Source organism: Phoca vitulina, unplaced genomic scaffold (assembly GCF_004348235.1).
Source record: "Phoca vitulina isolate PV1807 unplaced genomic scaffold, GSC_HSeal_1.0 scaffold16, whole genome shotgun sequence".
NCBI lineage: Eukaryota > Metazoa > Chordata > Mammalia > Carnivora > Phocidae > Phoca > Phoca vitulina.
This window is the reverse complement of record NW_022589719.1, coordinates 21,265,985-21,291,219: the sequence shown is the minus strand read 5'-3', so window position 1 is coordinate 21,291,219 and position 25,235 is coordinate 21,265,985. Positions and strand designations below refer to the sequence as shown.

General features: G+C 41.9%; 2 protein-coding genes and 1 long non-coding RNA gene across 4 annotated transcripts in view; 1 reads left to right on the top strand and 2 right to left on the bottom strand.

The window, feature by feature from the left end:
* ALKBH3 (alkB homolog 3, alpha-ketoglutaratedependent dioxygenase) overlaps positions 1 to 6,159 on the bottom strand; it is a 35,050-nt gene extending 28,891 nt beyond the window's left edge. The window contains exons 1-4 of one of the 2 annotated variants that reach the window (XM_032413951.1): positions 5,816 to 6,159; positions 3,961 to 4,106; positions 3,552 to 3,655; positions 2,511 to 2,545 (exon numbers count right to left, since the gene is read on the bottom strand). In XM_032413951.1, coding sequence (XP_032269842.1) covers positions 2,511 to 2,545; positions 3,552 to 3,655; positions 3,961 to 4,039 — 218 coding nt within the window. In that variant the 5' untranslated portion in view covers positions 4,040 to 4,106; positions 5,816 to 6,159. The remainder of the gene's footprint in view (positions 1 to 2,510; positions 2,546 to 3,551; positions 3,656 to 3,960; positions 4,107 to 5,815) is intronic. The other variant, XM_032413950.1, reaches the window with a different exon arrangement.
* A 59-nt stretch (positions 6,160 to 6,218) lies between these two features.
* LOC116638206 lies at positions 6,219 to 18,228 on the top strand. Its single transcript, XR_004300659.1, has 3 exons — positions 6,219 to 6,311; positions 12,244 to 12,303; positions 17,303 to 18,228. It is a non-coding gene; the product is annotated as an uncharacterized LOC116638206 (long non-coding RNA).
* Positions 18,229 to 18,322: 94 nt separating this feature from the next.
* HSD17B12 (hydroxysteroid 17-beta dehydrogenase 12) overlaps positions 18,323 to 25,235 on the bottom strand; it is a 156,439-nt gene continuing 149,526 nt past the window's right edge. Inside the window, exons 10-11 of the mRNA XM_032413947.1 lie at positions 19,619 to 19,768; positions 18,323 to 19,364 (exon numbers count right to left, since the gene is read on the bottom strand). Of these exons, the coding sequence (XP_032269838.1) occupies positions 19,260 to 19,364; positions 19,619 to 19,768 (255 nt within the window). The 3' untranslated portion in view covers positions 18,323 to 19,259. The remainder of the gene's footprint in view (positions 19,365 to 19,618; positions 19,769 to 25,235) is intronic.

Sequence of the window (25,235 nt, the reverse complement as noted above, 5' to 3'; positions counted from 1 at the left end):
CCTGAATTCACCATGGTATTTTTTAAAGATTTTATTTATTTGATAGAGAAAGCAGACAAGCACTAGCAGGGGGGAGGGGCAGAGGGAGAAGGAGAAGCAGACTCCCTGCTGAGCTGGGAGCCCAACAAGGGGCTCGATCCCAGGACCCCAGGATCATGACCTGAGCCAAAGGCAGATGCTTAACCCACTAAGCCACCCAGGCGCTCCACACCACAGTATTTCTAATCCTGCTTTTCTACAAGCTGGAATGCCTCCCCACATCCAGCACCCCCAATCCAACCCACCCGAGCTTTGGTCTGGCAGAAAATTCTAATTCATTCCTCAAAATCTCAGTTCAGCCTCACCTTCTGTAACACTTTCCTGACCTCTAATCCACCCAAATAATGTTAACCATCTCATCCTCTGTGCTACCACTAGACCTTACTACAAGTCTACTGTTTTGTAATATACATGACTGCAATTTATCTGATTACATATCTATTTCATTTACTAAACTGTGGGCTACTGAGGGGCAAGGAATGGGTTACTGTTCTGTTTCCCAGGGCCTCACGCATTGTAGATGGGCAGTAAAAGCTTAGAATTTAACCTAATGTGCAAAAGTACAAAACTGTTCCAGATGTGCAGGGTGGCCAGGTCCATAGTGAGAAAACTGACCCAGACTGCATAGGTTCCTATACCAAGATAACAGTGTCAGACCCTTCTCGGACAGAGGTAAGTTACAGAGAACAACATAAAGGGACAGTTTTCACATCACCCTCTGCCATGTGAGTTAGTAGTTTGTGATCTGTGAGCTGGGCTCTTAGGCAGATGTGAGAACCCCTTTGAGCAAAAATCTAGGCAGAGTTATTGTCATATACATTTATCACATCTCTAGATGAGTTGACTATAGTTTCCCAGAATGTGAATACAATGTTTCAGTGTGATATGTTTTGGGCCATATTTAGAAATTGGCTCACTTCAAATATGGGTGACATTTTTGGCTATTAAATAAAAATTTAACAGAGCTAACTTTAGAAAACCAGAATTAACCAACATTGGGGTCAAGCAGGAAGAAGCTGTCATTTTGCTCTGACTTGAATATTCACAGCTGCCCATTTTTTCAGCCTGAATGTCCCATCTGTACCTAGTAACAAGTTTCATGGTTTTGTTTATTCTCTTTATTACCAACGGAGGCAACGTCACACTGGTGTTCGTAAACAAATCCAAGACTGTCAGAGCCACCAGACTCTGCCTTAAGTGATCGTGTGGTCCAAACCTTTAATACTACAGACAAGGAAACTAAAGTCCAGAGAGATGGCCTTAATGTACCTAATGACTAGTTACATAGCTAACTAGTGGCCAAGCCACAACTATATACCTTCTTTCAAAGTATAATGACATTCGTGTTAGTTTCAAATTTTTCTAGGCTATACAAGTCAACCTGCAAACAGCCAAACAGCCTAACAGACTGTTCATGAGCAATAAACACACTAATTTGTTAAAATAAAAGGATGCTTTCTACAGGCAATTTATCTCTATCAGAAGGAAAAGGAAATCAAAGCATCTTTTTTTTAAAAAAATATTTGAGAGAGAGAGAGAGAGAGCGAGAGCCTCAAGCAGGGGGAGGGGCAGGAGAGGGAGAGAATCTCAAGCAGGCTCCAACTCCCCGCTGAGCACAGAGCCTGATGTGGGGCTCGATCTCACCACCCTGAGATCATGACCTGAACTGAAATCAAGAGTTGGCCGCTTCACTGACTGAGCCACTCAGGCACCCCACAAAGCATCTTTCATTAATTTCAGAAAATAATATTTTACATACAGATCAGTGTAAGAAGAATTATAAATTAAGGATGATATTTTATACACAGATCAATGTAAGAGGAATTTAAATTGCTCTGGAACAATTATATGAACATTCAAGGCCCTCTAGATTTTGAGCAGCTTTCATAAGTGTTGCTAGTAAAATAGAACCTGACTAAAGTCTTCTCAAAAAGCCATGTTTCAGGGCACCTGGGTGGCACAGTTGGTTAAACATCCAACTCTTGGTTTCAGCTCAGGTCTTGACATCAAGCCCTGTGTGGGGCTCTAAGCTCAGTGAGGAGTCTGCTAAAGTTTCCCTCTCCCTCTGCCCCTCCCTATATGCACTCTCTCTCCCTCTAAAATAAATAAATAAATTAAAAAAAAAAACAAAATGCCATGTTTCAATGACTGAGGGAAAATCCCCCTCTGTCTTTACCTAGGAGATATTTTAGTTTACTATCTGCAGATTAATGAATCAGGGTCAGGAAATCCAAAGCAGAGTCACAGTTTAAGGGACATGTATCTTGTTGCATTTTCCACACCATCAGCAAATTGAGAAATGCTTCCCAAAACACCAACTTTAAAGACATCTAAGATACAACTATCCCACCCTAAAATTAAGACAGTAACTGGGCCATTATCTCTTTCAGATGGAAAACCCAATGAGGGAAAGATCTGGCCTCTCCATTTTACTGTGGGCAACAGATACAGAAAGGCAGCAAATTACTTACTCAATCACTCGTGGCTCTGGGGCTCTGCGTACTACCTGCAAGGAAACAGGCAGATTTTACTTCTGGAATGATCCCTAATCCTCAGAAAGGCTTTTGTGCAGGATTACTATATCCTCTCATTTCTGATAAAAGTAAGTCAAGTTTAAAACTATCCCTTTTTTTATTTCAAGCACTTACTACCCCCCCAGAGACAGAGACCCTTGTCTGCTTTTCTTAGAGCCACTTCACAGTTGCTAGTGGGCAAGAAAAAATAATAAAAGTAGAATTAATTCATTTTCAGAGCAGCCAATAATTCTAGAAAAACCTTCTTTCCAGGAGACTTTTTAAAACAGAAGATATACTGGGGCACCTAGGTGGCACAGTCGGTTGAGCATCCGACTCTTGGTTTTGGCTTAGGTCATGATCTCAGGGTTGTAAGACTGAGCCCTGCACTGGGCTCCATGCTCTCTCTCCCTCTCCCTCTGCTGAGTCATGCACATGTGCTCTCTCTCTCTCTCAAATAAATTAAGTTAAATCTTTTAAAAAATAAAACAGAAGATAAACTAAGAAATAAGTTTTAATCATTATTTATACAATCACTATTACAGCAAGATGCCTGATTTTTAGCTTCTTCCATGTCACTAACAACAGTGAATCTTCACTGTTTCTTACAATTTTTCCCCATGGGGGGAAAAAAAAAGCTAAAAATCAGGCATTGTAGTAGCTGAAAATTTCAACCCAATTCCAGAGACATGTGCTACACTAGCACTAAAGACAGCATGGTTTTAGGACTGTTAGAACTCAGATAACCAATGCAAGTGCTAGTCATAGTATAACCTCCTTCCCCCGCCCAAAATGGGAATTATATAGGCCCATCAGTTGGGAGCAGACTACAAAGAATCTTTAGACATACTAGGAAATTGACTCCACATTTCATTATTATTACAGGCCTTTCATGCTCCTTTTATTAGTGAATTTATTCATCACCACTGGATTGTCTACTATGTGAATATAGCTTTTACAAGCAAATCTGTTAATGTTGTAGGAGAAATAAGAATTTACCTGCTGGGGTTCTTTGAACACAAACTGTCTGTCCACAAGATGATGCTCCTTGTTCATCCATGTCTGACCAGGTCTCTGGTGGAGATGGCTCTTAGCAGTGGTAGCTGAATCAAGAGCAAGAACAGACGTGAACCAGACTCAAAAAGTCTGCTCTGGGGAGCAAGGGCCAATAAAATCTACTTGAAGATAACCAATATGACACCTAGAAATTAATTAGTAAAGTCTGTTGGAGATCCCACCTCACACACTGAAAGGTTTGAGAGCTGTGACTAAATATGAGAAATACTATACCTCAACCCTCAATAAAAGATGACCATCGAGAAAATCAAAGTACCAGCTACATTTTAAATAACTCCTAACATCAACTGAAATGCAAGCATATTCACACAAGATCCCCACGAGCTCTTGCCTGGCTGAGCAGTGGCCTGGCTCTTAGCGGGGCCAGCCCAGGCTCCCTGCACTCGGGCTCGCCGTCTTTTGTCCTCCATGTTGACCAAAAGGGCTTCTGCTCTTAGCTTTCAGATTTAATTCCTGATCAAAATCACACAACGGTATCTGTTGAAAATAAAAAAAAAGTGCTTTTATTTTTTTTTTAAGATTTTATTTATTTGCGAGAGAGGCAATGAGAGACAGACAGCATGAGAGGGAGGAGGGTCAGAGGGAGAAGCAGAGTCCCTGCTGAGCAGGGAGCCTGATGCGGGACTCGATCCCGGGACTCCAGGATCATATCCTGAGCCGAAGGCAGTCGCTTAACCAACTGAGCCACCCAGGCGCCCCCCAAAAAAGTGCTTTTAGTTAGGATTGTGAGTGTGAACTATCTAAGGGAGTCATTATAATCCTTTCAAGCTCAATGCAATTGGAGATTCTATGTAAAATTAATTTCTGTCATCTAGCATCTCAATCAAGGAGCCTAATAAGTCACTTAGGACTGCTGGTTTTAATGTTTATCTTTTGCAATCTTATAGTATTTTTTTAATTTTTTTTTTTTGTTGTTAGAGAGTGAGCGTGGGGAGTGGGGCGGACAGAGGGAGAGAGAAAATCTTAAAGAGACTTCACGCCCGGCGCAGAGCCCATGCAGGGCTCGATCTCACTACCCTGAGATCATGACCTAAGCCAAAATCGAGAGTTGGACTAAGCCACCCAGGCGCCCCAACAATCTTACAGTACTTTTGCTTCTTTCACAAGAAAGTACATGTTAAGAAATTCTAAGATCTACCACATCAGTCTTATTAGTCTGCAAGAAACTGCAATATTCCCTCACCTATACGGATATTGAGAAATAGGCTCAGACTCAGTTTCCAAGGGCATTTCCATATTCCATTATAACTAAATTTATAATTAAACTTCCCTGAAAGCTTGTTAAAAATACCCATGGCCTGTCTCAGAAGATCTGATTTAGGATGGATACAAGTGTTTGTCTTTGTGACAAGCATTGTAGGAGATGGTTCTAAGTGGGCATGTATGAGGACCACAAGGTTAAGTGGCTCGCCCAGAGTCACTCAGGAAATCAACAGGAGGTAGATTAACATTCAAACTTTATTAACTTCCAGTTTTCAGTTAATTGAAAAGAAACACCTCATAATGGCCAGTAATACTAATTTGGCATTTTTGCCAATAAAATTTTAGCTCACAGCAAATATAGGAACACAGCTACAAAGAGACAAAAACAGGGAGGTTCGAGCCACATGTTCTGAACCTATGATCCATTTCCTTATTGCGCTAAGAAAGCTTCACATTTCAAGTCCTCACAGGTAACAAGCTCATTTTATGGCTTATTTAGCATACCAATTTCCAGACCTTCCCCAGACCTCCTGAGCTGTGCTGGGCCCAGGAATATGGACATTTAACAAATTTCCCCAGGTGATAAGTATATAATTCCTTCTCATTTAATAGGTAGGGAGATGACAGAGACTGCCATCTGCCCAAAAAGAGTTAATGGCAGAGTCAAATACCAACACTCCACTCCCACAAGACGTGTAGAGGAAGCTTACATTTTCTCTCAACAAGACCGTCAAAAACTCTTAACACAATTAGCTATAGTTCTGATTTTGTGGCCCAGAAACTGTTAACTAACCCCACCTTCCATCCTGGGATTCTTTACCCACATAAAGCTTGAGAACCCTGCAGAAGGTAAAAGGCGAGGGCGCCGGCGCCAGCCTGACTCGCTCTGAATCTAAATTAGCAGCTCCCAGCTGCAGGACCTGTCAGCTGACTTCACCTTTCCGGGCCTGAGTTTCTCCCTCTGTAAAGAGGGAAACCAATACCTCTCTCACGGCTGAAGTGCAGAATAGGCGGTCCTCGAAGGTGAAAAAGCCCGGTCCTCACGCCGAGTTAGCAACTCTCCCTATTTTAGAGCCTTCTCTTCCAGGAGCCCCAGGATGCGGTCCTGGAGGTCGACCGGGGAGGGTCCTCAGGGGGCGGTCCCCATACCCCCAGCCACCCAGCAGGGACCGGGACCCCACGGCAGCCGGCTGAGCCCGGCGCGCAGGTACAAACCCGCTCGGTCCTGGAACGGACCCCGCTGCCCCGGACCCGCTCCGCCGCCGGCTGTCGGGGAACCTGAAGAGTGAAGCACCGGCTCCGACATCCCGCAACCACAGGCCGCGGCGCCAGGTATTTCCGCTGACGTCACGCGCCGCCGCCGCCACTTCCGGCGCCGTCGGCTGGAGTCCGGGCAGCTCCGTGTACCCGGCGCCGGGAGGGCCGGCTCGCTGAAGGAGCGATGGGAGGGCCGGGATTGGAGGGGAGCGCAGATTGAAGGTGCGGAAGGGGCTCCGTGAGGAGCGGGGATATGGCGAAGGTGGGAATGAAGACGTGCTTCCTAGGCCGAGGTCTCTCGGGCCATAATCCACCCCCCTTGCTCCGAAACCAAACTGGAGACGTCTAAGCGCCGGCGTCCTTGGTCTCTGCGGAGTGACTGGGTCCCAGCAGGGCTGGTAGAAGGGCGAGGGGCTTGGGAAACCAGGTCGTGATGTGTTAAGTAAAAGGATTTGGATTTTACCCTGGAAGCCCTGGAGAGTGTAACAGGCACTTCTTTGCGTTCCCACCGCAGCCTGTGCATCCCTCCATCAGTAACACAACAGGGCATGGGACCACGCCGCCTCCTCCATGGCTCTCCAGTGCTAAGCACATTTTGCTTCAGTGAACAGACCTAAGTTTCAGTCGAGGCGACACCATTTACTAGATGTATAATCTAGGGCAGGTACTCCACTTCTTTATAAAATGGGCATAGCTCTTGTTGGGAGGGTTAAATGTGGTAATGCATGTAAAGAATTTAGCAGGGTGCTTGGAACACAATAGAAATTCAATTAATATTGAGTGTCTTAAAAAGTAAAAAATAAAATAAAATAAAATAAATTTGGGCACCTGGGTGGCTCAGTCGGGTAAGCGTCTGCCTTTGGCTCAGTCATGATCCCAGGGTCCTGGGATTGAGCCCCGCATGGGGCTCCCTGCTCAGTGGGGAGCCTGCTTCTCCCTCTCCTTCTACCTGTGGCTCCCCCTGCTTGTGTTCTCTGTCAAATAAATAAATAAAATATTTTTTAAAAAATTAAAATTAAAAATAAATAAATTTGACCAGTGGGTCAAAAGGTGTCTTCTCTTCACCCCATCTGAGTTTTTGAGAAACATCTTTAAATGGCCATGTTAAACCACATATCTTGCAGTGTGAAAATAGCAAAAGTAGCACTGAATTGTCTGTTTTGTGCAGCTTATTCTCTAAGACCTACCAAATCACAGTCACTGTGGGAGTCTTTAAAATAAGTCTTGTATTATATACTGCTTATCTGCAAAAGCTCAGTGTACCCCACCAATCTAATTTTCACAGCATCCATCATTCTTTGTTATACTTTGTGACACTGAAGGAAAATGATTTATCCTAGAACTGAAAGGAGAGAAAAGTGGTAAGTCCAGACAGTAATTTTTGTCTTTTTTTTTCTTTTTTGGTCCCCATCAACTAGTAATTTATCAGTGTCTGTTTCTGATTCAGGAACCTTGGCTGTGTCTTCCAAAGGATGTCATTTCTTTCTTTTCAGTGATTATAGTTTTGGAACAGGGACAAAGAAGTTGGATTGAGGAGTCCCTAAAAGTAGTAATTAACACCTTTTCAGCCTCCAAGTAGAACATTTCTCAAGAATCCATCCATGGCCCACTTGCATCCAAAATAACTGCATTTTTAACAAAATCACTTGCATTTTTACCAAGCGTTCAAGGTGATTTAGATGCAGAGAAAGTTTAGAAACCTTCAGGATGCATGTAGGGTGACAAATCATTCCCATCTGTCTGGGACTGAGAGGTTTTCCAGGACATAGGACTTTAAATGCTAAAGGCAGGACGGTATCGGGCAACTGAAATGGTTGGTTACCCTAGATACATGTGAATATGTAGTACTAGAAAGATGTTCTTTGTGAGTCTTACAACGTGGGTTTCCCCATTTCTATATGCAGTATTTGTGTTTTTATCGGGGGGGTGGCGGTCGAGACCGTGGGAGAGGGAATGAAAGTGAGGTGCCTTGCCAGTTAACAGCCCACTGATTCTCAGCTCCAAACCCTTCCTCCCGTGCCCTACTTGCAATACTGGAACATTTCTCCCTTGCCATTTGGTCCGATGTGAAGCGTCATCAGTAGAGGGTGCTGGAGGGACATTAGAGGAGGAAAGGGTCCTTCCTGATTCAAGCGCTCCTCTCAGCTGGCTATGCAAGGCAGGGCAGCCCGCAGTGTTTGGCATCTCTTTGTGGGCTGAATTGCAATGTTAGTGGAATTTACAGCCTTGTTAAGTTCCTCTTGTGAAGTTAAGGCATCGATTGGGAAGGAATGGGATATCAAATTTTGAAATAGTGACATCTGCTTGGACCTAGAGGAAACTGACGTTTCTTGGACACCCAAGTTACCCTAAACCTCCCTGAACCTCCCAAGGCAGTGGAAGTAGCTTGCTGTCCTGTGTCTGAGGAGACGAGCGGTCCTTTGCTTGAAAACCCTATGAAACCCTCACCTGGAGCAGATGACTTGAAATGCTCAGCATAGATCTGAACTTCCTAACAGATGGGAGAGCACTCCCAGATTTGTGCCTTCCTTGGTGGTGTGTGTGTGTGTGTGTGTGTGTGTGTGTGCATGCGCACTCTCGCGCGTGCGCGTGCCTGCCTGCTCCTTCTATCTGCTGTTTCTGTATTCTCAGAATTTCCCTTTCCCCTTGTAGGTGGTACCCTATTATAGTTATTAATCTTTCCCCTGAAACTGTATAATTTCTGTCTCCTGTTTGACTCCTAACTGTTACGGTGTGATTGTGATATCAGGGGTTGGAAGCAATAGCTAGCAAGTGGCTGGCCCCAGAGTTGGCTTTAAACTGTAAGTAATCGGTTTGGCTCTGATTTGGACGCTTACTATCATCCCTGGCCCTTTACTCTTGTGCTGCTCTCTCATTTCCCTTCACTCGAGACAGCCTTCCCAAAGTTGTGCTGATTTGGTTGCCTTCCCTCTACTCTGAAACCAGCATTTCTCAGCGTATGGTTGGAAGACCATCTGCATTGGAGTACCTAGGGGATGCTTATAAAAAATGAACATTCCAGGCCGCCCATCGAGATTCTGGGTTAGTGGGTCTGGGGCGAGGGCCGAGCAACTTGCATATTTAACCGTGCCTTGTTTCGTCTTCCAAGAACCTGCCAGAGTTCTGCCTTTTCTAGCTGCCTGCTTTCTGCAGGTGACTACTTCCCACTCAACAGATACCTCATCCCTTGGATGGCAAAACTGATAGATGCTTTAAGTGCTAGTAGCTCTTACCAGAAGGATTCTGAGTGAGCTACACACTGCCGCCTATTTTCAGTTGCTGATTTTCACACCAGACTCTTGCCAATCCTTGCCTGTTTCGATCATATGCTGCTTATGGAGTGCCTGCTGAGAATTCTGGAGAAAATCCAATCCAAGGAAAATAATGGCACATCATGCTAATAGCTCTCAGCGAAGGTACTACATTGAGAAATTCCCAGCCCATGTCTCACTGCCAGAGGCTTAGCGGTTCCCAGCTTGAAGAGGGGAGAGTGGGGCAGGAACCCGCCAACTCTGCAGCGGGCTGTCACGGAGGCTTTCAAGTCTCCACCAACTCTAACCAATGTCGAGGAAGACAGGATGCTTCCCCAGACTCCAGACAGGAACTCCTCCCATTCAACACCCAGCACAACTACAGATGCTGCTCGAGATAAAATCTGCCAGTAAACCATAGTGTCAACTGTGAGGAACAATTAAAGAACAATATAATTGGATGTGAAATTGTGGAGAGCAAATATCCAGGACAGGAGAGGTCACTAGAGGTTACAGGCATCAGTGAAGGCGTTACGGCAAACAGGGAGTTATGTCAGGGTTTTAAACAGTATGGAGCGTTCGGTGGCTAAGAGATATTAATAGTCACATTGCTCCTAAAAAGAGTAGGCAACATTTACGCATCTGATTTCTAAATAATAGCACATAATCTTAACATTTCCTGAGAGCACGCCAAGTGATGCTGTAGTTCTATGCATACACTGATCTGTTTTTCTAATTATTAGTCCCATTTACAAAGGAAAAAACTGAACCATAATGCTACATGAGGCCACCATGCCCTCCTCTGCAAATACGTGGCAGAAGCAAAGCCAAATTAGGAAAGACAGAACTATTCTTGGAAAGATACATGGCGCCATTTCCTGGGGCCTAATAGCTGGGTTCTTTCAGAGACTTTGGAAAGTGCAGGATTGGTCAGACCCTAGGTTATAAATCATTCTTGATGGCTGTATCTAGATGGTTTGGCAGATTCTTCTCTAGAGTCATCAATTCCTCAGAGCCACGTGAACCACATTATTTCAAGTGTATGAACTGGGATGTCAGGCTAGTCTTTACTCAAATGTCATGAGTACTGACTGTGGCTAGCACTGTGCTGGATACTAAGGACAAAGTAGTGATCAAAGACAGACCTGGCTCCCGCCCTCATGGATTTTACAGTCCAGCAGGAGAGCTAGACATTTTAAAAATACACAAATATTATGGTTATCATATTTGGTATGAGACTCTCATGGGGAACCTAACCTAGTGGAGTAATATCCCCAATGTATGCAGTCTTGTGTTGGTTGGGAGTCCTGATTTGTATTTGATTCAGCTGGTGCATCAGCAGCTGGGGGTTGGCTGAGCTAGACTAGCCTTGACTCCATGTGCTGTCTCATTCTTGAACAAGCTCACCAGGCATGTTCTAATAGTGGTGTCAGGGGAGGTGTGTACAAACACACCTCTTGAGGCCTAGGCTTAGAAGTCGCACAAGAGCACTTCATTTACTGGCCAAAGCAAGCTAAACCAAGTCTGAAGAGTGGGGAAATAGACTTGACCTCTTGGAGTTGTTGCAAAGGGTCTGGATACTGGGAGGAGTCCAGTATTGGAGCCATTTTTGCAATCGCTCCACCACACTGAGTGAAGGGGTATATTGGAGAAACTGAAAGAGGGTTGCTGTAGGAATAGGGAGTTGTGGGGGGCGGGTTCTTTGAGATGGGGTAGAAAGGAGTCTGACCATGCAGGCCTTGAAAGGCATAGTAAGCATCCAGTGTTTATATATGGTATGAAGCCTATGATTAGCATTAGACACTCATTCTCCCCTCCTTCCCTTCCTTTCCATCTTGTAGAATGCTTTGAAACCGTTGTTGAGAACATGTTTTGGTGTGTGCCTAAGGCAGAGATATCTTCTTTCAAGTGGTTAGGATGCTGATAAGCAAATATTCAACAAAAGCCTATTACTAAAAAAAAATGTAAAAGCACCTGTAATTATTAAGTGAATGATTAGTGCAGTATTTCCTCTCATGCCTTAGGAATAAATTATCCACTTTTTAGAAGCAAATTCATTACGTAGAGAAGTGCAAAAACTAAACTGATGTGCCTAGGTTGTCTTTTGCCCTGAAAGAACCAAAGACAGCATAGCTCCTAAATAGAGTATTCATGTGAGGCTCCCCTTACAGCTTTTCCTTAGGTTGTGTAGTGCTTGGTGGTCAAATTCAGCCAACATCTGCACCAGGGTGGGTGCACGGATGAAAGACACAATGAACCCAGGTTACTCCCATGCACAGAATAACACTCGGTAAACTGGGCATGTTAAAAAGCGGCCTTGAATCTTTCAGACTTCTAATACCACTTTGCTCCCTCGCCATCTTTCTCTGCCCCTCCCCCTGTCCCTGTGCAAGCTTGCTTTCTCTCTTTCTCTCAAAATAAATAAATCTTTAAAAATATTATTGGATTATTGGAACTATTGCATATACAACATAAGGATACTTAATATTTAAATAAATGGAAAGTATTACAAGCATTAGTTCAAAATCATCAGAAATGCAAAGCTATTTTTGAAAAAGAGCGAAATACAACAATGAAAGTTAAAAACACAATGAAGGGGCACGTGGGTGGCTCAGTCGGTTAAGTGCCTGCCTTTGGCTCAGGTCATGATCTCGGGGTCCTTGGATCCAGCCCCCATCGGGCTCCCTGCTCAGCGGGGAGTCTGCTTCTCCCTCTCCCTCTGCCGCTCCCCCTGCTTGTGCTCTCTCACTCTCACTCTCAAATAAAATCTTAAAAAAAATAAAAACCCAATGAAGACTCTACTTCTGGGTGGGACATGGTAGTAGCAAGCAATTACTCCATTATAACATAGAAAATAAACAAGTAAATTAGTTTTTTTTTTTTTTTTTTGCCTTTGACTTTAGAGCTCTGTGATGCAATGTGGACTAGCTTAATGAAAATGGTAACGGAAGAACCCTTGCCAGGTAAGTTGGCCGTGTTTTTCTCTGGGGAACATTTTCTAAGGGTAACAGCTGAGGATTGGGCTTGCTAAAGGCAGTGGCTTCTCTACGAGGGGAAAGAGAATCCAACAGACCTTTCGACAGTCAGTGGGATGGCATGACAGATTGGAAGCTAGAGGAGGCCCTAAGTGCATGAGTTTGCCCCTTGAGGCATTTGCTGAGCACTACAGCAACAGAAGGGAGAGGGCTGGACTGGGAAGACAAGGTGAACCCTTTTATAGTCTTACTGTGCTTAAAAAACAAAGTTCTGAGGAAGAAGAACCCAAAAGAAACATGTGACAGGTTTCATTCTGTTGACATTTGAAACTACAGGGCACTGAGTCTGAAAAAGTGGCAACTTGGGGCGCCTGGGTGGCTCAGTCGGTTAAGCGTCTACCTTCAGCTCAGGTCATGATCCCGGATCCTGGCATGGAGCCCCACATCGGGGTTCCCTGCTCTGTGGGGAGCCTGCTTCTCCCTCTGCCTGCTGCTCCCCCTGCTCGTGCTCTCTCGCTCTCTCTCAAATAAATAAAATCTTAAAAAAAAAAAAAAAGTGGCAACCCAGCCCTAGCTCAGCTCAATACCTGTTTGGATTAGAGTGATCAGGCCTTACTCTATCCAATAGGGAAGAGGTGAGCCCTCTCCGGAGGATAAGAACATTGACTTCAGTCTTTATGGTTCTTTTACATAGAACTTCTGGCATACAATAAAAGGAAAATTATGGGACATGCAAGGAGTCAGAAAAATGTAACTGATCATCAAGAGAAAAAGTAGATCTACAGATGATCCAAATGTAGGAGTAAGCAGACAAGAACTTTAAAACAACTCTTACGAATATTTATAAAAACAGAGGAAAAGAAGAAAACATGTGAAAAAGGTAGATTTCCAATAGACAACTGGAATTTACATGAAAGAATCACAAACACATAGAAAGATAGTAAAACAATTGAAAAATAAAGCAGAGATAGCTACTACCTTGGTATCGCAGAAAACAGATTTTAAGGCAAAAAGCATTAGCAATAAGGCTGTCACTACATGACCAAAAAAGAGTTCAACTCACCAGGAAGGCACAATTCTAAGCTTTACTCACCTAACAAGATAGCCTCAAAATGTATAAAGCAAAAACTGATAAAACAGGGGAATTTGAAAATCCATCATCACAGTGAGAGATTTCAAAATACTTCTCTCAATTATTGACAGGTCAGGCAAACAAACGTTAGTAAAGACATGGGAGATTTGAACAATTAATAAGGTTAAAGTACATATTTAGAAAATAACAATTGGAAAATAAACATTCTTCTTAAGCACATATGGTACATTTTAAAAAACAGAGAGGGAGGCAAATCATAAGACTCTTAATCATAGGAAACAAACAGGGTTGTTGGAGGGGAGGTGGGTGGGGGTTGGGATAACTGGATGATGGGCATTAAGGAAGGCACGGGATGTAATGAGCACTGGGAATTGTATGCAACTGATGAATCACTAAATTCTACCTCTGAAACTAATAATACAGTATAGGTTAATTAAATTGAATTTAAGTAAAAAAAATTTTTTTTAAAAAATTGGCCATACCTAGACATAAAGTACATCTCAAAAACTTTCTAAGAATCGGTAAAAATAAAAGGTTTACATTTGTATTAGTTTCCTGTGGCTGCTGTAACAAGATTACTCTCACAGTTCTGAAGGAGAGAAGTCCAAAATCAGTTTGTAGGCCAAAATCAAGGTGTTGGCTGGGTCCTCAATCCTCCGGAACCTCTGGGGAATAATCCAATGCCGATGGCATTCCTTGACTTGTGGCTGCATCACTCCAATCTCTGCCTCCGAGGTCGTGCTGCTTTCTCCTTTTCTGTGTGTAATCTTCCTCTTATTAAGGATATTTGTGATTTCATTTAGGGCCCATCTGGATAATCTCATCTCAAGACCCTCTAACTTAATCACATCTGCAAAGACCTTTTTCCACATAAGATAGCGTTTACAGGGTCCAGGGATTTGGATCTGGTATCTTTGGGGGCCCTTATTCACCCTACTACAACATTTATATATATATGTTTACTTTATGCCAGGCTATATCCTGAGTACTTTAAAAATACAAATTTTTGCTCACCAACAATCTACAAGCCAGGTGCTGTTATTATTCTCATTTTTCAGAAGGCAAAACTGAGGCAGAGAAAGGTTATAATTTGCCCAAGCTGTGCCATACCTACATGTTCTCTGACCACAATGCAATTATTTAGAAATCAATAACAAAAGATTTCACTTTTTATTCTAAAAAAATTTCAGATTTACAGGAATTTTACAAGCACACAGAATTCCCATATACCACCTTTCACCTAGATTCTTTCAATGTTAACATTTTAACACATTTGCTTTATCTTTTTCTGTATACATAATTTTTTTCTGAACCTTCTGAGATTAAGTTGCATAGATAATGTCCCATTATCCCTAAATACTCTTAGTGTGTACTTCCTAAAACTCAAGAGCTTTTTCTTGAATAACCACAGTACAATGCTCAAACTCAGGAAATTAACATTGATACAATGCTTTTATCTAACCTATAGACCTTACTCAAATCTTAACCATTGTCTCAAGAATGTCATTCTTAATCAAGATTCGATCCGAGATCATGTAACATTCACTTGTCACATTTCTTTAGTTTTCTTTAATCTGAAACTTTTGACAAATTTAAGTAGGTTATTTTGTAGGATATCCTTCAATTTGGATTTTTCTGATATTTCTTTTTGATTAGGTTCAGGTTATCACTTCTCGGCCTTTTGGCTAAGATCAGGTGTGATCAGGTTCAGGTTATACATTTTTGGCAGGAATACCATATAAGTGATGTTGTATCTTCAGTCCATGATAACACAATGCACAAAATATAAAATTGTCTTATTAATGATGATACCAACACAAGCTTTTTAAAAAGGAAATAGCATTTATAAACATTTGAATTTGTGCTTTTAAAAACATTTCTCAACAGGTCATAGGTCAAAGTCATAAATTTTTAAATATTAGCACTGAAAAAGAATGTGTGTATATACATGTTTATGTACTCACACACACACACCTGAATTGTGGGATGTAGCAAAAAATAATTAAACTTAGAGCAATAGATGTTTATGTCAGAATAGAAAAAATGTTAAACATGAATGAAATGTTCAATTTGTGAAATAAGAAAAATAACAGAATAAACTGCCAGAAATCAGGAGAACATAAAGTGAAAAGGGCAGAGAGGATCGACAAAGCCAAATTGCTTCTTTAAAAACTAATAAAGTAGACAAATTCCTAGCAAAATGGTCAAGGAAAAGAATGTGAGAAAACACAAAGAATATTGGGAAAGGAAAGAGAAAGCTTACAAAAATCAAAGATTCCTCAAGTCACATTATGCTAATACATTTGGGAAAAAAATATGAAGCAGTGCTTAGAAATTTTTTTTTCAAAATTGACTCAAGAAAAAATAGAAACCTTGAGTAGTCTTATTCCCATTAAAGCAACATCATCAGTAGCTAAAAATCTTCCCACAAATAAATACTAGGGCCAGATGGTTTTATAAACTTTCAAGGAAAAAGATTGCTCCAATCTTTTAGTCTTCCAGAGCACAGTAAAATAAGCAACACTTCCCAGCTCATTTAATGAAGTTATAATATTGATATGAAAGCCAGACAAATATGAAGATTGCAAACCAATTTCCTAAAGAAAGATGCAAAATTCCAAATAAAATACCAGCAAATTGTATTTAGCAGTACAAAGATAGTGAATTATGACCAAGAATGTAAAGGTGATTTCATATTAGAAAGTCCTAACTAAACTAACAAGATCTCTGAAATCTTCAGGAAAGACTTCATGCAGTATAAAGTTCAATATGTATGTACTCCTAGCCATTCTTGGAACATACGAGGCACGCACTCTCCTCGGGTTCTTTGCTCAGGCTGGTCTGCTTGATCTGCCCTTCTCCCACACAGCTGAAAGGCTTCCCCAGGACCGTTCAAAACCTCTCTCCACAGCCACCATGAGTATACAAGCCTCCCACTCTTACCCTACACACACAGATTCCCCATCCTCCTTACCTTGCTTCATCTCCCTTCCCCCCCATAGCATAAAGCACTTACACTATGTTACTCTTTCTTTCTTCTTTTTTAACCTGTCTCCCTCCTTGGCTTGCCTCCCCTTCCCCAGCTCAAATGTAAGCTCTACAGGGGCAAAAATTTTTGTCCCTTTGTTCACTGTAGTTTCTCCAGCACCCAGAAGAGTAAATAGCACGTGGTTAGCACTCAATAAATGCACCCAATGCTATGTCTAGAAACTTTTGTAGTAAGGAAGACAAGCTTGCCTTATATCCTTTTAGGATTATCATTTGTAGTACCCATGTCGCTTGCTTTTCAGTGACACAGGTAAAAGGAGAGTGCAAAGTTGTAATATGCCATCATCACATTAACATGGATTCATTTAATATGTTTGTGTTCATGCTGGACACCATGTTCCATTTCTAGATGTCTCTACATAAACCTCGACAGAAAGAATTACATTCCAAGAGGGAATTTAAATTCTGTCCACATGTATATGTTTTCATCATGCGATGAGTATCAAAGTACAAAGTAGTGAGTCCTTAAACATTTTTTAATTGAATTAGTTTCCGACATATTCAATAAAGAGCTTTGGTAATTTCCTTTGACACTGTAACTACCGAGCAAAGTAGCAGAATCCAAGACCACCTAAATCTCAGGTAATTTTTGGTGTCAATAGATTTAAAAAAATTAGAGTACAACTTAAGTTCATTTCATTCTTGAAAGGTATCACAATAAATCTCCTCTTCCACACTGCATCCGCACCATTTGTTTGGTGTCAGCACTGATGCTCACTCCATATAAAGTTCAGGTCTGTCGTATTTCAATGCAGTAAATGCTCCAGTGAGAGGAATTCATCTATTTAGGGCAGGGCCACATTTGAGGACATTGAGAACAATAATAACATCTGTATTTATTCCCAGTTTATGGGGGACTGGCACAAAGAAAAATCAGAATGGCAACGTCATTATGTGTGCAAGACAATTCTTCTCGTGTTCCCCCCATGCTACCGCACAGAAACAATGAAAGAACAAGAAATTAAAATCTGGCTCACTGTGTTGTGAGGTGAGCTGACTCTACATAAATCATTCTCTCTTTTACTCTACTCTCTCGGGTTCAAACCTTATCTAGCACACATCAGACTATAACATCAAGTTGATATAAAGTTAAGTCTAAAAGCTGTGCTCCACTATTTTGAAAGTTTGGAGTATGCTAGGTTCTCTTTTAATGAATTTTTTCACGTGCCTAGAAACAGATTTTCATGCCATTATCTTCAGTCTTCAGTGTCAAATACAAGAGCACACTTGCCAAGTTGAAGTAGTAAAAGTTACAGCTCAGAAGTTTCTAACTTGGAGGGAAGGGAACGTGTTTTGTATGCTTGTACATGGATCCCTCCCCAACGCTACCAACTCCACTGAAAACTACCACCCACAACAATCAACCAACCAACGTGTGAAAGCAAATAAAAACATCACCCAGGTCACTGTGGTTTCACCATTTCAACAACAAAATGAGAGAGAAAAAGGCAATGTGTTTTTCATAAAACTACGTTTATTCAGTTTAAATGATTCTGAGATTATGTTCTTAATTTTTGGGTGCTAAAATGTCTTTTCTTCTATGTAATGATGCTAATGGATCTTCCTGTTTTTGTTTTATGTCCTTAGCTGGCAAAACTAAAAGCTAGAAACACCTAAACACTGCAATTACTTTTTTTTTTTTTTACACAAATCTCCTGGTGTTTAAAACTCAGAGCTTAGGAACCACAGCCTTGGTAAAGACCTACCTACCTTCCATGTTACATGTTTCACAATATTGAATTACTTCTTGGTGATTTCCCTCAAACAAGTTATGGAGCAGGATAAAAGTAAGTCTTCACTTATAGTAAGCCAGTGTAAAAACAGCCTTAATTTCAAGCACCGAAGAAATACATTTTCAATCATCACTGTGGTTAAATCAACTTTTATTAAAACTAGTCAGATTGCTATCTACAGGGTATCGATTTATCACTTCTCCATTATCATTACTGTTTTAGGAAAAGCCTGCGGTCACATATGTGAACAGGATTGATGCAGTGCAGAAACAAAGGAGGCTGGGGTCCAAGCAGGCCACTCTCCTGGGTCAGGGATTTAGTGGCACTCTAGGTGGCTGCTCATCTCAATGTATTTTTTGGTCCATTTACCTTTATAAATCATACCATATAGCTTTCAGTATTTACATGCATTTAAACTGAGAAGAAATATGTGTTAGAGGAAAGCATATATTAGTGGGCTTCATGTGTCAAAAGGAACTCCATATTTCATGTATTATTTTTATGTCATTAGCTACCTTTGAGAACAAAAAGTTCCACATAAATGTACAAATTGGGACATACTTTTAGAAAACCTCATAGCGATGCATATTACAGTGTGTCCTCCCATAAGTGAATCAATTAATCTCCACTCCCTGGAAGTGTTAATAACAAACAAACAAAAAGAGTAGCTGGCCATTACTTTTTAAAGTATAATTCAGAGAAAATACAAGAACCATCATCATTGGCATTTTGGGCCAAATGAAACCACTGAAGCATTATGTCTGACTCAATCATTCTGTGATTTGCCAAAATCATGTTCCTTCCCATTACACTGTTCTTGCTAGCATTAGTTCTATGTCCATTTGATAGGAACATTTATATTAAACTTCAAAATAACTCCTGGCAGTATTCAAAATATACGGCCAGAACTCCTGAAGGCAACTTTGCTTTCGTCCCAATTATGACAACATTTAGCCTTATTAGTAACTGATGAACTGACAACCGCAGACTTTGGAGAGGGGTGGGTGCCTTGCCGTAAACACGCGTAAGCTGGCACGCCTGGCCAAGCTACTCAGTACAGTTACCAATGCTTAGTTCTTCTTGGCTTTCTTCATATAGCGAGCCCGCGTGGACTTGCCAAACTTCATGGTCATTTTGAAATACAGCCAGGTAGGCATAACTGAAAGTATTGAGTCCTAGGGAAAGAAAATGGGGAGATATGTAATGACAGCCTACAATTTGGGCTTAGAGTATCTGATCTTATGTTTTACTCTACTGTTGTTTTGTCAGTAAATCTGAAAGTTCCTGGGTGTTTAAAATAAAACATAGATGCCTCATTAGTAGGTCTAGACAATGTATAGATGCTGATACATCACATGCTATTTTGTGACTCAGCGGGAAAGAAAACCCCAAAGCAAAGTACTGATTTGAGACTTGCAGAGCTACATACCATAAGAAAATGGACCGGGTATCCAGTGGTTCGGGACTGCAAGCCCACCGTTCTCATTGCAGACTTCACATACGTCTCTGCAGACGGCGTATCCAGGGTTGGCTTTCGGATTTTCGACAGCTTTGTAGCTACGTAGTACGGCAGGACACTCTAGAAAGGCAACACACACCCCCCACCACAAAACACAAAAACAAAAACAAAAACCATGCTGTTGATTAGGAAGACCACAAACTAAGAACTGCTTGACTGCTCCTAGCGGCAGAAACATAGAAACACTGTGGTGAAATCTAAAGTCCGCTTGAGAGAATACATGACAGCATAAAATCAATTGTAATAAGGTAATCTATCCATGAAACAATTTGAGACTGAGAAAGTATTAAAAATAAGCAGAAATAGACCTTTTTGAACCTTTAAAAAGAAGGCACTTAAACAAACCTAGAGAGCAGAGGTTCTGGACAGGATACTCTTTCTACTCTGATGAAACTGAACATGGTTACAAAACCACCACGGAGATTTTTGACATTTTATCCTCCTAAAGAGACAATGCTCATTTTCTTTCTAATTTGTCGCTCATTAAGATGGTTCTGTCAGCTTTGGTGCCTCTAAAATAAGCATTTCCCCTTCTCAGACTTTAGCTACTACTCTTCCTCCCTAGTTTCTTACCACTCTGTGTCTGAGTTTTATAAACTTTGCTGCTGATAAGATCGGATCTCCCACCCCCAACCTTTTTTTTTTCTTTTTTCTTTGTAGGGGGAGACATGTGGAAACAGCTTGGGTAACCAAGAGACCCTTGACGGGAGTGGTGTGGGAGGACAGATCTGAACGCTACCTGTTAGAAGAACTTAACCAACGTCAGGTTCTTTATTGCTTAAGCTTGACACATTTGGATAGGATTCAACGTAGAACACAAGGAGACGCTATTACAACGGGTCCCCAGTCATGACACCAGAGGTTCCTTCTATAGTTTGAAATAACTTGGGCTTGGTTGTTCACCAAAGAGTGAATGTATTCTATTTATCGCGTGTGCATGAGAGGAAAGGGTATCAACGACAGTGATACTTCTGTTAAAGAAGAGGATTAAGGGCGCCTGGCTGGCTCAGTCGTTAAGCATCTGCCTTCAGCTCGGCTCGTGATCCCAGGGTCCTGGGATCGAGCCTCACATCAGGCTCCCTGCTCGGCGGGAAGCCTGCTTCTCCCTCTCCCACTCCCCCTGCTTGTGTTCCCGCTCTTTCTGTGTGTCTCTCTTCAAATACATATACATACATACATACATACATACATACATAAATAAGAGGATTGAATACCTGGTGATCAAAATCAAAAACTTCACTACAGGTAGAAATAAAATTGAGATGTGTTCCGGACTAGGCACTTCCTTCCTGCTGAGAGCTGGAAGGAATATTCCCATGTCTCTTTGGGGTTTTTGTTTGTTTGGTTGTTTGGTTTTTGAATTTTTCCCACTCCCAAGTATGAGTCAAGGAATACAACCCACCCTCCTTAACATGGGAGCTGAAAGTTCAGCCCGCCTGGTAAGAACCAAGGACCCAAGGGCCTAAGCACGGTCTCTTCTCCATCTTTCTCTTATGTGCCTGCAGCCGGAAACCCACACTAAGTTAACTAACGTCCCCCAAGTACCTCAATACCTGAGCCACCTGTGATTAGGTGGCTCTTGGTTTTTGAGAATTTATCCCTATCCACGTATCCCCCACTTACTGAGCAAAATACTTTGTCAAAAAGGTCTTTAATTTAATTTTTTGAAGATGTTTATTTATTTATTTGAGAGAGAGAACACAGAAGGAGAGTGAGAGGGAGAAGAGACTCCCCGCTGAGCAGAGAACCCAATGCGGGGCTCGATCCCAGGACCCTGAGATCATGACCTGAGCTGAAGGCAGACACTTAATTGACTAAGCCACCCAGGTGCCCCAAAGGTCTTTAATTTTAAAGCCACATTGCAGCAAGGATACAGTATGAAAAGAAGAATTCACCAAGACTCTAACAATGCATAAGGAAAGAAAACTGTTTACCAAGCTGAGTGGCAAACAAAGCAAAAGAAAGCATATGCATATGCACTATCTCGAGTAATGAAAGGACACAAGCAAGCTGTGTCACATCTCTGTCTCAGGTTTCCTGGTTACAAAAAAGTGAAGATTTAAAAACCCATTTCCATCTATGGATCACAAGCCTGCTGAGGGTTCTGTCAAGTTCTGAGTGTCTCAGGATGAAGATGGTCTGATAATTATACCTTCCAATTATACAATGATATTATCACCCTCCCTCTCTCTGTAGATATATGGCATAAATTGGACTATTTGGATCTTGCGGAAGAATTAAGTGGCACTGCCTGGCTGAACCACTTGATGGTGCCACAAGTTCACTCACCATTCAGCTAAACCATCCAGATAGCCTAGGGAACCTCCTAGCTCAGGAAGTGGAGGCAAGAGACACATGCCTAGGAATCCCAAGTCAAGCTATTTTTTTCCAACAAAGAAATGTAAATTCTGTTCTGGAAAGGGTATTTATTTCCGACAATGGCAGTTAACATGGCCTAGCAGAAGAGGCAAAGGATTCAGAGACAAAATAAGTTTAGAGCGAAGTCTTAAATAAAGTGGAGGACTTTGCCAGGTAAACAAACAAGATAAGAACATTTTGGGTAATGAGAATAGTAGAAGCAAAGGAAAGGAGAGAGAGCATGAGGTTCTCAGGCAACTACAAGCTGTTCAGTATGGTTCAGGTGTCAGAAATGTGTGGAGTAGCGGCCAGAGGAAAGCTAAATGGAACAGAAAACTAAACCCAATCACTCGACAGTAGAGATTCCAAGAGTATCAGCTCTATGCGAACATGATCTTATTCACCACCATATGGCCAATGCCCAGAGCAGCACCTAGCATACAGGAGGGACGGACAGATCTGCCGAGTGACTTAGCAACAGAACTCCTCAGTGTGCACGGCACTGAAGAATTGTACTGGGGCCCCCTTCCACCACTGCAGTCCGGAAAATTAATTACACCAGGAAGTTGACAATGTAATAAGAGTTTAAACCAAAATTTTAGATATTCTGAAGCTTAAGCAAGATCATCTATCTAAACTAAGACAAACTTATAGGTCTAACTACTTGCCAAGAATTTAAAAAGGAGTATTTTAAGTTATGTGTAAAAGTAAAGAAATGTACCTCAAAGTGTCATCTAGGTACATCCTTAAAGAGTTCACCAAAAACACAATAAACAATAATTAAATTGATCCATTCTCCTGCCACTCATGGAAACATTACAGTGAACAGGTTGAGAATATATTCACCCTTCTACAGGAAGTATTTTGGGCAGAACAAATTTTACAAGTTGCTTAAGCTCAAAATTTTGCCATTATAAAGATTTCCGCCTGGAAACAACCTGGGTCTTCTCAGCCACAGGTGCAGACAAGTGCCCTGATCTTCCAATTTAGAATCCCAAAGTGAAAACAATTAGGCCATAAAGCAAAGCTGTTGATGTTTTGTCCTTATTCAGCCTGTTTTTTCATTTTCATTTTATTTATTTTTTAAGATATTTTTTTTATTTGAGAGAGAGCAAGAGACAAGCAGGGGGAGTGGCAGGCAGAGGGAGAAGCAGGCTCCCCGCTGAGCAGGGAGCCCGATGAGGGGCTTGATCCCAGGACCTTGGGATCATGACCTGAGCCGAAGGCAGATGTCTAACCGACTGAGCCACCCAGATGCCCCTCAACATGTTTTTTAAAAAACAAATCCCTGGAGACAGCGTGGTATCTTTTTTTCCTCCCCCACTGGAGTAGCTTGCTTAGGTAATCTGGTCCTTACAAAACAAGTGAGGGGGCCTGACTCAGAACAGGAAGGCTACCGTAACTTAATGTCATGGAGTACTGGAAAGATGGATGCCCAACACTGCATGGCAGGTATTCAAGAATCAGATCCTGAACCTTGTAACTTCGGGTGTTCGAGCATCTCTCCTGTTGTCACCTGTACTAAACATGCCTTCTTGAATTTAAAAATGACCAGAACAACTCACAACCAGGCTTTGGAAAACATGGATCCAGCAGACACCAGACTCTAGTCCATTTGCACAGTATGGAATTCTGGGCACGATGTCCGATCTGCCTTTTGTGAGCATCAAGTTCACCAGTGTGACAGGCACACATTCTTAAGGCAGAAGCTGTGGCTCTGAGGAGGCATTTTAGAGAACATTTTCTCCTTATGTCTGTCTATTCATCTTCCATTTCAGGATCTGATATCCTCTGGAGGACCTGTAACTACATACACAGATCCTAGTTTGGGGAGCTGGTGTTACTTTACTTGCAGGCCATCAGATGAGCATTTCCACAAAAGGGCTCTTGCTTATCTCATCACTCTGATGGGGCAGAGAGCCCTGATTACATGGCATTGAGCAAAGGCCCCACAGTAACACTACGTATAAGCCTTAACACCTAAGCCCCAAATAAAGGAGTGAAAACGTCGTATGTTCTGTACAAAGAAAATCCTTGATAAAAACTGACTGGCTGATAATCTCACAAATGACCTACCTCCAAATATGTGGAATTTATATGTTAACATTCACATAACAAAAGGAAAAACTGTGTAATATCACAAAAAAAACCACATTTGCTTAACAACAAACATTACCTGAGCACCTACTAGGACACTGCTGTTAGCGGTGGAATACGGTTGTGAACAGAAGCAAAGTCCCTAATCTTCTAGACCTTATATCTGGGGTGAGGGTAGGGCACAAAGACTACAAACAAGTAGTAAAAAATGATACTACATTGGGAGGTGATGATAAAAAGGAAAAAAGAAAAGTAAGCCTGACTAAGGACAGAGGTGACAGAAGCTGTTCCTGCAGGTGACCAAGAAAGGCCTCTCTGATGTGGTGACATACAGCAAAGATTTCAATGAAGGGAGAGAGCTAGCACAAAAGCTATCTGGGTAAAGATCCTTTTCGACTGAAAGAACAGGAAGTGCGAAGGCCCTGAGGTAGACATGTGCTTGAAGTGTTTGAGGAACTGCAAGGAAGCCAGAGAAATAGCAGGGGATGAGAGATAATGTGGAATGTTTGAAATCAGAACACGGTAGGTCATAAGAACTCATGATTCTACTCTGAAAGAAATTAAAAGCCACAGGAGAATTTTTGAGTAGAGAAGTGAAATGACCTGGATTTAGCTTTAAAGCGATCACTCTGACTGATGGGAGCAGACTGTGGGGGCTATAGGCAAGGATGGGAGGAGGGGAGGCTGGGTAGGAAGGTACTGCAAAATGTTCAGAGCACGTGATCATGATGGCTTAAATTAGTGGTAGCAGCGGTGGTCCCAAAAAGTGGTCAGATAGTGGATATGTTTAAAGGATACTGAAGTCGGGGCGCCTGGGTGGCTCAGTCATTAAGCGTCTGCCTTCGGCTCAGGTCATGATCCCAGGGTCCTGGGATCGAGCCCCACATCGGGCTCCCTGCTCGGCGGGAAGCCTGCTTCTCCCTCTCCCACTCCCCCCTGCTTGTGTTCCCTCCTCACTGTGTCTCTCTCTGTCAAATAAATAAATAAAATCTTTAAAAAATTAAAAAAAAAAAAAAAAGGATACTGAAGTCAACAAGATTTCCCAATGCACTGAATTTGGGGTATGAGAGAA